The following is a 12,547-nucleotide window of genomic DNA, read 5'->3' on the forward strand; positions in this document are numbered from 1 at the left end:
GCAATCGGATCCTCGCTCCAGCCTTCCCAAACAAAAGGGCTGAGCTCTCCCACTTGTTTCTGTCTCCTTCCGAGGCTCCTGTTCCGCTCATGCCTTGAAACCTGAGTCATGGAGGAAGCGGAGGTGACTAGTAAGTGAAGTGGATCCAGCTCAGCCATGGCATTAAAAGGGGAGCTGAGCTGATGGAGCACCAAAGGACTTTTCTCTTCCAGAACCAGATACGCACCCACACTGCCAACGGGTGCAGTCTGGCTTGATTTTTTTTTTTTTCTTTCTTTTTCCCTTTTCCTCAAGCTGCTTTTGCTATTTTTGGGGTAGAATGCTACAGAGTGGCCAGCACGTGGCATCCAGTTTCATGTAGTAAGTAGAAAAGGGAGGAATTGCAGCAACTCTACTTGAGGATCTTCCAGCGTTTGCTCGTAAGGAGAGGAGTTGTGCTCTGCAGAGCTCCTCAGCAAGCAGGAGGGAGGCAGAATTCGTTTGCTGTGAGGAAGAGCATTGCTGGCAGAGCCCAGGCCGGGGCTGGTCAGGAGCCAGGAGCCAGGCAAGTAGGCTGGAGCACAGAGACCATGTTGGCTGGAGGGATGCGCTGCGGGACGGGGTTACTGTGTGCTCCATGGGTTACCTTTGCTGTGATTTTGGAACCGCTGGTGGGACAGGGACACTTCACATACAGGCACAATGCTGGCTGACCTTCTCTCTGTATTGTAACACTGCCTTTTCATGGCAGCAAATGCAATAAACCCTCCTGTTCCATTGTACCAGTGATGTCGCTTAGTAGTGAGGTTCGAAGGACCAGTGCAACTGTCTTTTGAGTTGTTTGTGTGGAAATGGGTAGTTTAATGAACTCTTTAAAATATGAATGAGTAAGAAATTATTGAATACCTTAAATTGAGTTTTACTTGTCCATAAAAATGATGCTACAAAGTTTATCTTTAAAGCTGTTTGATTAAAAGATGTGCCAGGTGTTTGTTCCTTCTGCTGCTTAAAAATATGGGGTTCTTAGTTTTGTCTGAGAGTTTTGGGCTTAAGGGACTGAGGAAGGCAAGCCAGGCAGCCAAACCCAGCATCATGGCTGTTGTAGCTGTACTGGCAAAAAGACTTCTCTTTTGCTCACAGAACTGTGTATGTGCTGGTATGTTGCCAGAACAGGTATAAGAGGAGACTTGGGCTCGTAATTGTAATTTCTGGAGAATTCATCTGCATTTGGTGCTGCTCTTCCAAGTTGACTTACAGCTTAAAACAGCTTTGGTCTCAGAGGGGCTTTACCCAAGGAAGAATGCAGAAAAGCTGGCATGACGTTTATACTTTATTTCTTCAGTTTTAATTTTTATCACCTTTCTCCTAATTCTGTAACCTGCGAGCAGCAAGCAAAGATGAGGCAAACCCCATTTTTGTGTTGGAGGCTTTTGCCTAACTGACAGCAGAGATGAACTGCAAGTAAGTGGGTAAAGGAGGAATCCGATAAGCGATTGCTTACTTGGAGTCGGTGTTTCTGAGAAATGGACTGTCTGCAGCATGGCTGCATGCTGATAGGACAGTGGCACTGTTAGTTAGGGTTTAATAGGGAAAATTTAAGAACCCTGTTCTGTGGGTAAAGTATCTTTCCCAAATATGCAAGGCTTTAATATTGTGATTTATAAAAGCAGAGTAGGATGAAATAATTTTGGTGCTTTAATTAAACAAACAAACAAAAGCCCCCCAAAAACCCCAAACAAAACAGAACTGGAATTCCAACTTCTTATCTGCATGTGTGGCTGAAAACAGTTCATTAAAAGGCCTCTCTCCCTGTCTGCCTTGTTACCTGAAGGCAGAAGCCCACATGAAACAGTGAGCAGTTCCTAAACCCCATCTTGCATGAAAAGCGAGTGTTGCCTTCTTCCTGCAAACACTCTGTGTGTATCTCAAGAAAAAACATAACCCAGATTCCAAACAACACATCAAACCCTCTAATTTCCCCCAAAGAAACCCCCAACAAAGCCCCCACAAACCCTTTTTTCCCCACTTGCTGAATATCCAGAGCTGCTGCCAGGTTGTCCCAACAGTGTCCTGTTCCCCCTGCTGCCCCCCTCACTGCTTTGTTTCAGCACTTTATGTTCTTTATATAAAATGTGGCTATACTTTTAAAAACCATTTCCTTTAAAATATTCCTGGGTTAGAGTAGTCTGTCTTGATGAAGCCTGTACGTGAATCAACCTCTTTGTAACCTATGTTACAGTAAGAATTTTAGGAATTTCCTTTATTAGGACCCGTTAGTATACTGCAGGCACTGAGTGAGCTGCACTGATTTCTAGGTAAAACAGCCTGAAATTGCCTGAAATTTATGGTGTATGCCAACCCTCTGTACACTGCTGCTTTTCACTATGCAGCATTTAAATATCCTGAAGTTGATCTCTTACTAGCAAATGTTATCCTGCATTGAATGCTTAGGATATTCTTTGTGGAGAAACAGCAGTTTGACCCCAAAGCTGTGTTTTTTCAGGTCCGTGGACTGCCGCTAATGGCATGGTGAGATGTGTTGAAGAGCAGCTGCGAGGGTGTCTGACGGCAAGGGGACTGCTCTAGAAGCTGGGCTTGCAACATCATGGGCCAGTGTGTCACCAAGTGCAAGAACCCTTCGTCTACCCTTGGCAGCAAGAATGGGGAGAGGGAATCTGGCAGCAAGTCTCACGGTAAGAGAAGCGTGGTCCACAAAGACGACCATGGTTCAGCTTGTGGGAAGTCTTCAGGAGATATCCTGGTGAATGGGACGAAGAAGACTGATGCTGCTGTGGAGTCTAGCCAGCCCCCAACGTTTTCTGGAGATACAAAGAAAGACTCTGTTTCCAGCACGGAAGAATCTTCGCTCCAAAGGATCGGGGAGTTATTTAGGAGGTATAAGGATGAGCGGGAAGATGCCATACTGGAGGAAGGAATGGAACGATTTTGCAATGACCTCTGTGTTGATCCCACTGAATTCAAAGTGCTAGTTTTGGCCTGGAAATTCCAGGCTGCTACCATGTGCAAATTTACAAGGTTAGTTCTTGGGGAACTTGTAATTATTTTCATATGCTAAAGTATATCTTGTCATCTGTCCGTTGGAGACAGCCTCATTAGCTTCACTTACTTATTTCTTCTAACACTTGTGTTTTGATCAAATTAGTTGCTATCCTGCTGAAGGTAAGCTTCATGTCATCCTCTCTTCCCTTCCCCTCCCCTCAGGGTGGGTTTTGGATCAGAAAACGGAGCTGTGGACATTGTGTTGCTGGTGATGGTCAGTGACTGAGATTCCTGATTTACGAGAAGTGGTTTTACTGCGATCAGACTCTGAAATTAATATTCACATTAAAGTAATGTGAAACTCAGTAGTAATTGCTACAAACCCCATCATTCTCTGAAAGAATGATAGCAGACTGCTTCCTAGGAGTTGTTCCTGCCCAACCAGTGTTACACTTAATGTCTTTTTCCGAGACTAATCCTGTTAAAGCATGGAGAGGGAAGGCAGTTTTGACACTGGTAGCTGTTTCATACTGGCTGTGAAGTGATTGGTATTTAAGTGCTGCCTGTCCTGGACAAGGGGGTCAGTCTGTGGGCTTACAGTACATGTGATGCTACAGGGAACAACAGAATGGCTAAAACTTAACCAGGAAAAAAACCTCAAACCACCCAAACTACAGCAGCCCCCCTGCCCCCAGTGTGATTGTCAATATTCAGGTAAGGGCAAGTAAAGACTTCCTGTGGGGACTTTTGTTCTGGCTGGGTTGGTTTGAGTACTGCTACCTATTTCTGCTCAGCTAGTAACTCTCAAATTACTTTGGTGTTCTGAGCCTTGAACCAAGTCACTGCTGTGCACTGAACACAGAGCTTTTCCAGCATCCTCAGTGTCTGTGCGGATGTGGGGTGTGCCAGCAAATGAGTTACTTCACAGAGTAAATGTGGTGTGTACCCACAGCATCCCTGATTCTTTACTGCCACCGTCAGTTTTCTTGGGGAGGGCAAACACAGTGGTGGGAGGTCACCTCTGCGTGAGGGCACGCTCCATGGCATGGCTGCTGATTGACTTCTTGCACCAAGGAAAGCAAGGCAGTCTTCTCCCCTGTTCTCCTGAGTGCTGCCCCGTCTCCTGTCTTCCCTCCAGCCCGTCCCGTGTCAGAAGCTGCTGGCCTTGGTTAACGTCAGCTGGTTATAACTCTTCCTTGTGAGCATCACAGAAATCAGACCCAACCATCTCCCTGCTTGGCCAGATTATTAGTAGATTAATTAGCATTGGGCTGGTGCTTCGAGCAATGTTTATATGTTGTGTGGTAGCCTGTGTTATGTGATGCCATGCTCTCTTCCACTCTCTCAGTAGGTGCCTTGCTGACTGTCACCCCTGGCACCCTTTTTACTTTGCAGGCTTGGAGAGCAACCAAAAACCATGAGGAAGCCACCGGCGAGCTGCCCTGTCCCTCGAGAACAGCTCACCCAGAGCATGGGCAATGCCAAAGCAAGCTGGTTTACATACAGCACTTCAGCACATAAATGTGGTGCTTTCAAACATTTGGCATTGCTTCTGTCCTTAACGTGGAAGGTGCTGGATGTGGTAATACTGAGTAGGGAAACAGCAGGCAGCTAGATCTGGGAAACACTACCAGTGCCAGCACATCTGAGGGGGTGTGTGGTTCCCCAGGCCATCAGGAACTTCTTGGAAACATCTGTCTTTCCAGCAGCTCCTCTTGCCAAAATCTTTGTGCCTTGCCCAGATAACCCTCTTCCGATGTGATGTAGCTGATGGGAGGTGGGAAGCGCTCAGCACGTGAGGTCGGTGGGAAGGCCTCACACTAATTTCTTTTCTCTTTCTTAACAGGAAGGAGTTTTTTGAAGGCTGCAGAGCAATAAACGCAGACAGCATTGATGGCATCTGCTCGAGGTTCCCCAGCCTCTTGACCGAAGCCAAGCAGGAGGATAAATTCAAGGATCTCTATCGCTTCACCTTCCAGTTCGGCCTGGACTCTGAAGAAGGCCAGAGGTCGCTACATCGGGAAATAGCCATTGCCCTTTGGAAATTAGTCTTCACCCAAAACAAGCCTCCCATTTTGGACCAGTGGTTACACTTCCTAATTGAGAACCCCTCAGGAATCAAGGGAATCTCCCGGGACACGTGGAACATGTTTCTAAATTTTACTCAGGTGATCGGACCGGACCTTAGCAACTACAGCGAGGACGAGGCCTGGCCCAGCCTCTTCGATACCTTTGTGGAGTGGGAAATGGAGCGAAGGAAAAAGGAAGAGGAAACCAAATGTATTATTACATCTTCAGACACAGAGGGCCTGGGTGAGGAACAGACTTAGCAGCGTCACAGCAGCAGTGACACAAGCCAACCTGTTGCCCTTCATGAAATGTAAACTCTGGATGTTTCTGGAAATTACCGAGGCTCCAGATTTTTTCTACTTTACACCTTTTTCTGCCTTGTCTTTGAAAGGGCTCTAAAATGCTGTATCATGTTTTAGGCACTTTCTTCAATTTTGGTTATTCCTTTTACTCTTGCCCTGAAATATTTGACCCTGACTACACACGTTAAGCATTTTGGGGGTTGTTTTTTATTTTGTTTGGTTGGTTTTGTTTTTTTTTTTTCCTAAGACTTCAGATTAGTATAAGTAAGTCTGATATTTCTTGCACAATGTAGATCTTTTTAGTTAGGTTAAATTAACATTGCTAAATTATACAGTGCCAGATTTCAGTTTTTCATACTACATCTGTCAGGGCAGGTCTGTACTGTGTGTAGTGCTGTTTACATTGTTGAAATTTTAGGCTGTAATAATTTTAAGGTTTTATACCAAGATGAACAGCAGTGTTAACTGTTAACTAGAAATGCATTAATCCCCCTGGTAATAAGGCTCTAAAAAACAAGATAAACAACAGCTATTTTATAATATGGCTAATTCCCATTTTAAGCTAACTCATAGCCAACGAGTCCAGATCATTCCTTTTTATTTTCTGGAGTTTCAAACTAAATGTTGGGAGTGTTTTATAAAAAATTACTGTACCTGTCAGTCAACTGAGCGGTAGATGACGATTTGTATCTAAAATCTCTTACGCATCACGTAATAAAAGAGCAGTACTACCTCAGTTTTATTGAAAGTGGACTTCTTGATGGACTTCCATTTTTCTCTGGAAGTTGTATTTTTTGTGGATATGTGAGAATATTTTTACTTGACTCAAAGAACCAAAGGTTCTGCTTCTTAAGTTTGCTAAACATTGACAGAAGCAACACACAAAGCCTAAGTCTTCAAGGAAAACTGTGGTATAATTCTGCTTTAATTTGTTTGATTTATACCTAAAGTATTATCTTACTTGTCTGGCAAGCACAGTACTTCTCTGCAAGGAACTATCTTTTGCATTAATATCAACAAACTGGTTTTTTAAAACCTCTGTTTTAATTGCTAAGTCGCAGTTAATCCTCCACACTTTCTGGAGCAACGATATCGGCATCTGATGACAAAGTGAATCCTTAATGTGTTCTTAATGACAGCAGTGTAGATGAGTCATTTTTAGACTGATTTGATAATATTTGGATAGGAGTCAGTTTATTATTTTACAATGCCTGTATTGGGACTCTTTGCCTGTTGAAACTGTTGTGACTTAAAGGGAGTTTTATTAACACTGGTTGGAATTTTTTTGGTTACTGATGCTACCTTTTTTAATTTTAGTATGTCAACTTTTTTACACCTTTTGGTAAAAGGGATGATTGCCAAGGCTTTCTGTAGAGCTTAATGAGTACTGGCTTAATGAACTTGCTACACTTCCATTGCACACCTCTTGTTTTCAGGATCGGGAACCGGCTTCGATTTAAAAACACAAAACACCCCAACTGAACCCCAAACCCTGGACAGGCACCCATAGCACCCACTGGCTTTTGTGATGTAAGGGTTTGAGAGGTCAAGGGAAGGTTTTTTTGAAGTGGATCCAGGATGGCTGCGTTGTCTGCTGTGCCTCAGAGGGGTCAGGACCTGCCTCAAAGGCGCTGGCTTTGCTGGGGCGCAGCCTGGGCTGTAGCTCAGGTCTGAGCACGCAGAACGCTAGCAAGCTGTGGGGTTTGCAAACTGTTGGAAAACAAACCCATCAGCCACAGATAGCGTCTCTTTTGTCTCATAAAAGGAGAGTTCGGTCCATGGTGCTTCTGCAAACTCTTGCTGGGAGAGGCAGTGGGTTGTTCTAGGTGGAGCCAAGCCGGTCCCTTTACGGGGGGAGCCTGGAGCTGGCTGTGGTGTTAGAAGGAGATCCACCCAAAGCTTTGTCCTTGCTGCTGTAACCTTCCAGGCACTCTTGGGCAGCAAATCCTTACTCTCCTTTGGTGAGCAAAGCAGTTGTGCTGGTAGAGTTGGATTTCTGGTGAGGCTTTTGCTGGTGCTGTTCTTTAAAAAGATGGTAAAATCCCCCAACGAGGCTGCTTTGTTCGCAAAGGCTCCAACTGGAGACTGAATTGATAGTAAATGAAAACTGTAAGTTTGAGACTACTCATTCAGTTATTAAATGCTTTGTTCATCACTTTATACCTTTTTTTTTGCAAAAGAGAGTGTCCTGAGGGTGAAAACCTGACCACCCCAGTGGCTGGCTGGTGAATGCAGAACCAGGGCAGTGGCTGCTGCTGGTTTCCTCACCAAACCAGCATCTCCAAAGGATGAGGGACAGAGCTCTTTGTTTATCCTGTGGTCTGAATGCAGATAGCAGTGAGGAAATCCATCTGTGGCATGTCAAGGTGTAGCTGTTCAAGGGTATTGGGTACAGTGCAGCATCTTTGTAAAGGCAGAGGTGGTGATACGCAGAAAGGAAAGACACCTTCTTTCCCACTGGGGAAAGGGTGTGAGGTGCTGGAGGGCTGAAGTCCCACCACGCTTTTCTTTTGGAACAAGAGCATGGCTTTGCTCTAGTTCTGCTACTCTCAACCCCAGCTGGCTGGGGAGAGTACTTGCAAAACCAGCCCCCTGATTGATCTGCAAAGTACCCTTTGGTTTTAGCCTCACCTGCATTTGTTAATTACTGTTTCCAGACTGCAAACCAGACCTGTACTGGCTTTAAACTCCTGAGATGGGAGCTGAAGGTGCAACTTGGGCAGTGCCAAAAGTGAGAGAGGGCGTCAGGCCAATCCATGAAGTGATTCTCTGATCCTAAGGGAGAATAGGCCCTGCTCCCCAATTCCAGTGCGCCCACCTGGGAGCGGGGATTGTACATGTTTCTGAGAAGCCTTTACTAGTATTGGAGCCTCTGGAAATACTCTTGGTTTGTGGTTAAGCTGTGAATATCTGTGGAACAGAATTGAAATGGTTATTGTGCAGGGCTGCAGGGAGCTGCCATGCTGAGGAAATCCTTGAAACCCTTGCATCTAATATTTTTTAAAATTAGAGTATGCATCTGGAAATGTTATGCATGTGGTGAATCTGCTGCAACCTGGGCTAAATAACTACAGCTACCTATATAAATAGTTATATACTGTAAAAGTGGCCTGGGATCCCCACTTGGTGGCATTTGGTTCCCTTCCCCTACACACAGAGACATACAGCTCCTGTGAACTTCAGTCCCTGGTAATAAAACACCGGCCACCTGCACTGTATTGTAGTTTGCAATGCCTTTAAAATTTGGCTCCCAGATCAGCTGGAGGCTGTTGTACCAGTGTGGGTGCATTTCTGAGGTCAAAGACTATTGACTGGAGGAAGGACTGGAGAGATTTCACCCAGAGCTGCCCATAAAACCTGAGCGAGGAGATGAGTTGGAATGGAACAGTGAATTGTGAGTTTCCTTGCTGCTGGTGCTGCTCCAGATGGGGAATTACAGCTTTCTAATCCTGTGCAATCGTGAAAGAACCACAGGGAAAATAGATGAAGGTGTGGCAGTGGTGTAAGATCAGATACTGGAGCCTGTGGGAGCTCAGTCTGTCCCGGGGCGAATGCCAGCTCCCCCAGGCTGGCACAGCAGCTCTGCCTGTGCATTGGTCTCTGAACTGCTGCAGATACTCATCTGAGTACATCTTGAGCTGAGCCTGCTCTGCAGACTGAGAACAACTCAGGGTTGTGGCAGATACATGAGATGCAGCCCCTGGGATCAGCAGGGCTGAGGGCAGCCTGGGATTCAGAGTGTCAGGGCAGCAGCAGCTTTGTGGGTGACTCTGTTTCGCTCCTTGGTGTCTGTCTGTCAGGGCTCTATGTCCCATGGCTTCAGGACAAGCCTGTTCCTCCATGGTTCCCAACATGGCTGTGCACCAACTGGTGACCTTAGCGTTTTGGTGACACTGTCGTTGTCAGTACCTTCCTTACAGCTCAAAGCCTTGTTTCCCCAACCCCAACCCCCAGCAGAGTTAAAGCAACACCATGTAGTTCATTGCCCCCTCAGCCACGATGGAATCTGCTGGCTGGGTTACATCATTCACATCCCTTGGGGATCAGGATAAGTCATTGTGAGCTGCTGGGTCGTGCAGCCTTGTGTCTGCAGTGTGATCCTTTTCGGTTAGAAGGTCTGTGGTAAATTGGGCACCCAGCTCTCTCCCTGAGCTCACTCTGCTCCACATGTGTGCATGTGGATGTAGCCTTCCAGGTCAAAAGGGAAGATGCTTAACCTGAAACTCAAACTCTTCAGGGCATTGCTGCAATACACAGCGAAGCGTCAATACTTGTCCAAATAAGGATTGAAAGCTGAGTGTCTGCTTACACCTCTGTGTGTGAGCAAAGCTGCCAGTGTTAAAGTCTTCTCTCTGAACTATGAAGGTTGAATCTTGGTTTAGGTTGCCAACTGAAGTGAAATACAGGAGATTGTAAGAAAGAAGGCTACAACTCCTTCACCATGAAGTACGTAGGTGTGTCTACCTCTTGTTCTTACACTTGAACAGCTTAAGGTTACCATCCTTTGCTCCCAGGATTTTATGCCTGGATGAGGAATCTTTTACCTTTTTTTTTTTTTTTTTGAGTTGAAGTATTAGCTGTTTGCCATAGGTTTTGGTGTCCTGCTTTGGATCTGCATGCAATCTGCCCTTTGAAAGGGAGCCAAGTCAAGCTGCAAACAAACGTGTCTGTTCTCCTGGGTGCTAGTTCTGGAGTGCAATAGACTGACCCACCTGGAGCCGTGTCGCACCGGGCTCAGGTGCTTTTATCATCACCCATCCTCTTCCCCGCTTGGGAGCCGTCAGCCTTCTCCTTGTCTTTGGAAAGCTGGAGGAGCCCACCCCAGGCAGTGCTGTGAGTGCAGCTTTTCTTTAGGTGAAAAATCCCGTGTTCTGTTCCGTTGGGCTGGACCCGTCACACCCAGCAGAGGTGGGAGCTGTGAACGCACAGGGGCTGCACGCACCCGCTTCCCTGGGGTCAGACCTGGCTCAGGACAAACTCCTCATCCTTGAGCAAAGCTGGAGAGTGTTGGAGTGGGGTGGAGATGCTGGAGCTTGGCTGGAGTCCTTAACATGTTCAGGCAGGGTCTCTTTAATGCAACACATCTCCATCCTTTCCTCCCCAGAGAAGACTGCAGCACAGTTACTGTCACTGCGTGTCCCGAGAGGATGCTCTGCTGCAGCAACTGTTGCTGGGAGCTGCTTCTTCCAGTCTGAGAGCTGCTTTGTGGGGGTCACCTCTTGCACTACCCAATTTCAAGAGAGCGGGGGGATGTGTGAGGCCAGAGGTAAAAGGAGCAAGACCGTGCTGGTCCTGCCAAGAGCTTGCCTTAAGTCACTCAGTGACAGCGGTTTCTCGCTCCTGTTGCAGTCATCAGCCTTTCCCTAGGTAGGTTTGAAAATCCAACAGGTTCTGGAGGGTTCTATGACTTTTATTTTATTTTTAAAGTTTCTTATCTTTGCATAATTGCACTCTGCAGCGAAGCCCTTCCTGGACAGCACACCATCCCACACAGGCACAAGATCCCGTCTGGCCCCAGCGTTCCAACTGCGAAGCTTCAGGGTTTCTCTTCCCCCATAAATGACCCTCAGACTCGAGGCTGCTGCTGCCCACCCGTGTGTTTACTTGAATGTTGCTGTTTCCTGCAGCTCTGACTGCTGACTCCTGTGCTTGGGGCCCAGGAGAGCGCAGGTCGTGTGCCCGAAGGCGGCAGGGCCGCACCGAGGATCCGCAGGGCTGGAGCCTGGCTGCTGGAGGCCTCACCCAATGCTGCTCGATGGTTTGAAGTTGGGTCTTTTTAAGTTATCTTAAAAATAGGCTTGTGCTCTTGTCTAGCAGCTTCAGTTGTCCTTTTGGAGAGAAGGTGGGTTGGCAGGAGGGGTTGGAGGAGTGGTTGGTTACTCCTTGAGTGACCAGGAGCTGTGGGTGCAGCTGGCAGGATCACGGCCGGACCCAGCACACGGGGGTTTGTGAAGGCAGCCTAAGGCTGTGACTGGCTGCACGGTGGAGCAGGAGGAGGGTCAGCCTGGGGGGCTGCTGGGGGCAGATGGATTTCTTGTAGTACATCCTTGGGGACCTTGAGGCCCCCGTTTACGCTCAAGCTTCCCTTTGTGGGAGGAGGGAATGAATGTGTTTTGGTAGTGTGCTGGCACCCTGAGAGGTGCCTCCTGCTAGCTAAGGAGAGGAGGAGAGCACGCCGTGGCACAGCTTTCCTCAGGCGGTGTGTGAACACAAGTAGCTGCTCGATCTCTTGATTCCCCAGAGTGCTGGTGAGGGTCAGTGGGATCAAACCTGCCACCCCTGGTGCCCAGAACTGGTGTTTGCCTTTCGGACTCAGCCCAGAGAGAACCAGGTCTGATCCCATTTTTCTGGCTGTGGGAAATGAATGTATAGTGTGTGGCAGAGCAGAGCCGTGCCTCGTGCCTCCTCTTTCAGACAGCAGCATCAGAAGCGCCGTGTAAATGTGATGCTTGAAAATGGCTGGAGTAAATTCTGTTTCATGTGGGTCCCTTTCTCAAGGGACGTGGCCACACGTGCAGACCATGATCTAGAGGGAAAGTGGGAGAAGTTCAAGACGATGCAGCTACTGAGCCCCGTTTGCTTTGTGGTTTTCCAGTTGCTTTTCTCACATCAAATTGAGCCCACCCTGGTGATCTGGAACAGAATGGAAACAGCATCTCACAGAATGTGCAATCGAAGGCATGGTGCAAACAGGTTGTAATGAGAAGCTTGTCTCTACTCAACAGCATTACACCCCAGTGCAATGTTCTTATGGTGTCCCTTCTGAAAGAGGAGCATTAAGTGCAGTCCAAGGTTTCTCTTTTCTTACAAGCAAAGCATTGGTTTGTCCATGACTGACTTCTTGTGGAATTTGTGCCAGATGTATATTAAATATTTTGGTGCTTTTTCTAATCCAAGCTGCCATTCATTTACCTGTGACATTATTGTACTTCTGTATATTTAAATGATGGGTCCCATAAAGGAAAGAAAAAAAAAAAAAAAACCCACCCCACAACCCAGCACCCCCAAATCGCAATGTATCCTGACTACTGTAGCTTTGTAAATGCTCCAGAGCCCGCTGGGTTTCCTGTGTTCCAGTAAGGTCTGAGGGGGGAAGGGAGGGAGGGGGCGGGTGGGGGGGTGGGGGGGAGTGCAGCTACACAAACCTAAACCCACTGGAAAGGGAACTTGCACGCCATTCGGTGCGTTACTGAAGG

General features: G+C 47.1%; 1 protein-coding gene across 1 annotated transcript; it reads left to right on the forward strand.

The window, feature by feature from the left end:
- Positions 1-2,584: 2,584 nt before the first annotated feature.
- DCUN1D3 (defective in cullin neddylation 1 domain containing 3) lies at positions 2,585-5,309 on the forward strand (the record flags this gene model as incomplete). Its single annotated transcript, XM_084271039.1, has 2 exons — positions 2,585-3,015; positions 4,826-5,309. The coding sequence occupies 2 exons, from the start codon at positions 2,585-2,587 to the stop codon at positions 5,307-5,309; spliced, it is 915 nt and encodes a 304-aa protein (XP_084127165.1).
- Between the last annotated feature and the right edge of the window lie 7,238 nt (positions 5,310-12,547).

The sequence above is a fragment of the Gallinula chloropus genome (genome assembly GCF_964237585.1).
Source record: "Gallinula chloropus genome assembly, chromosome: 15".
Classification (NCBI taxonomy): Eukaryota; Metazoa; Chordata; class Aves; order Gruiformes; family Rallidae; genus Gallinula; species Gallinula chloropus.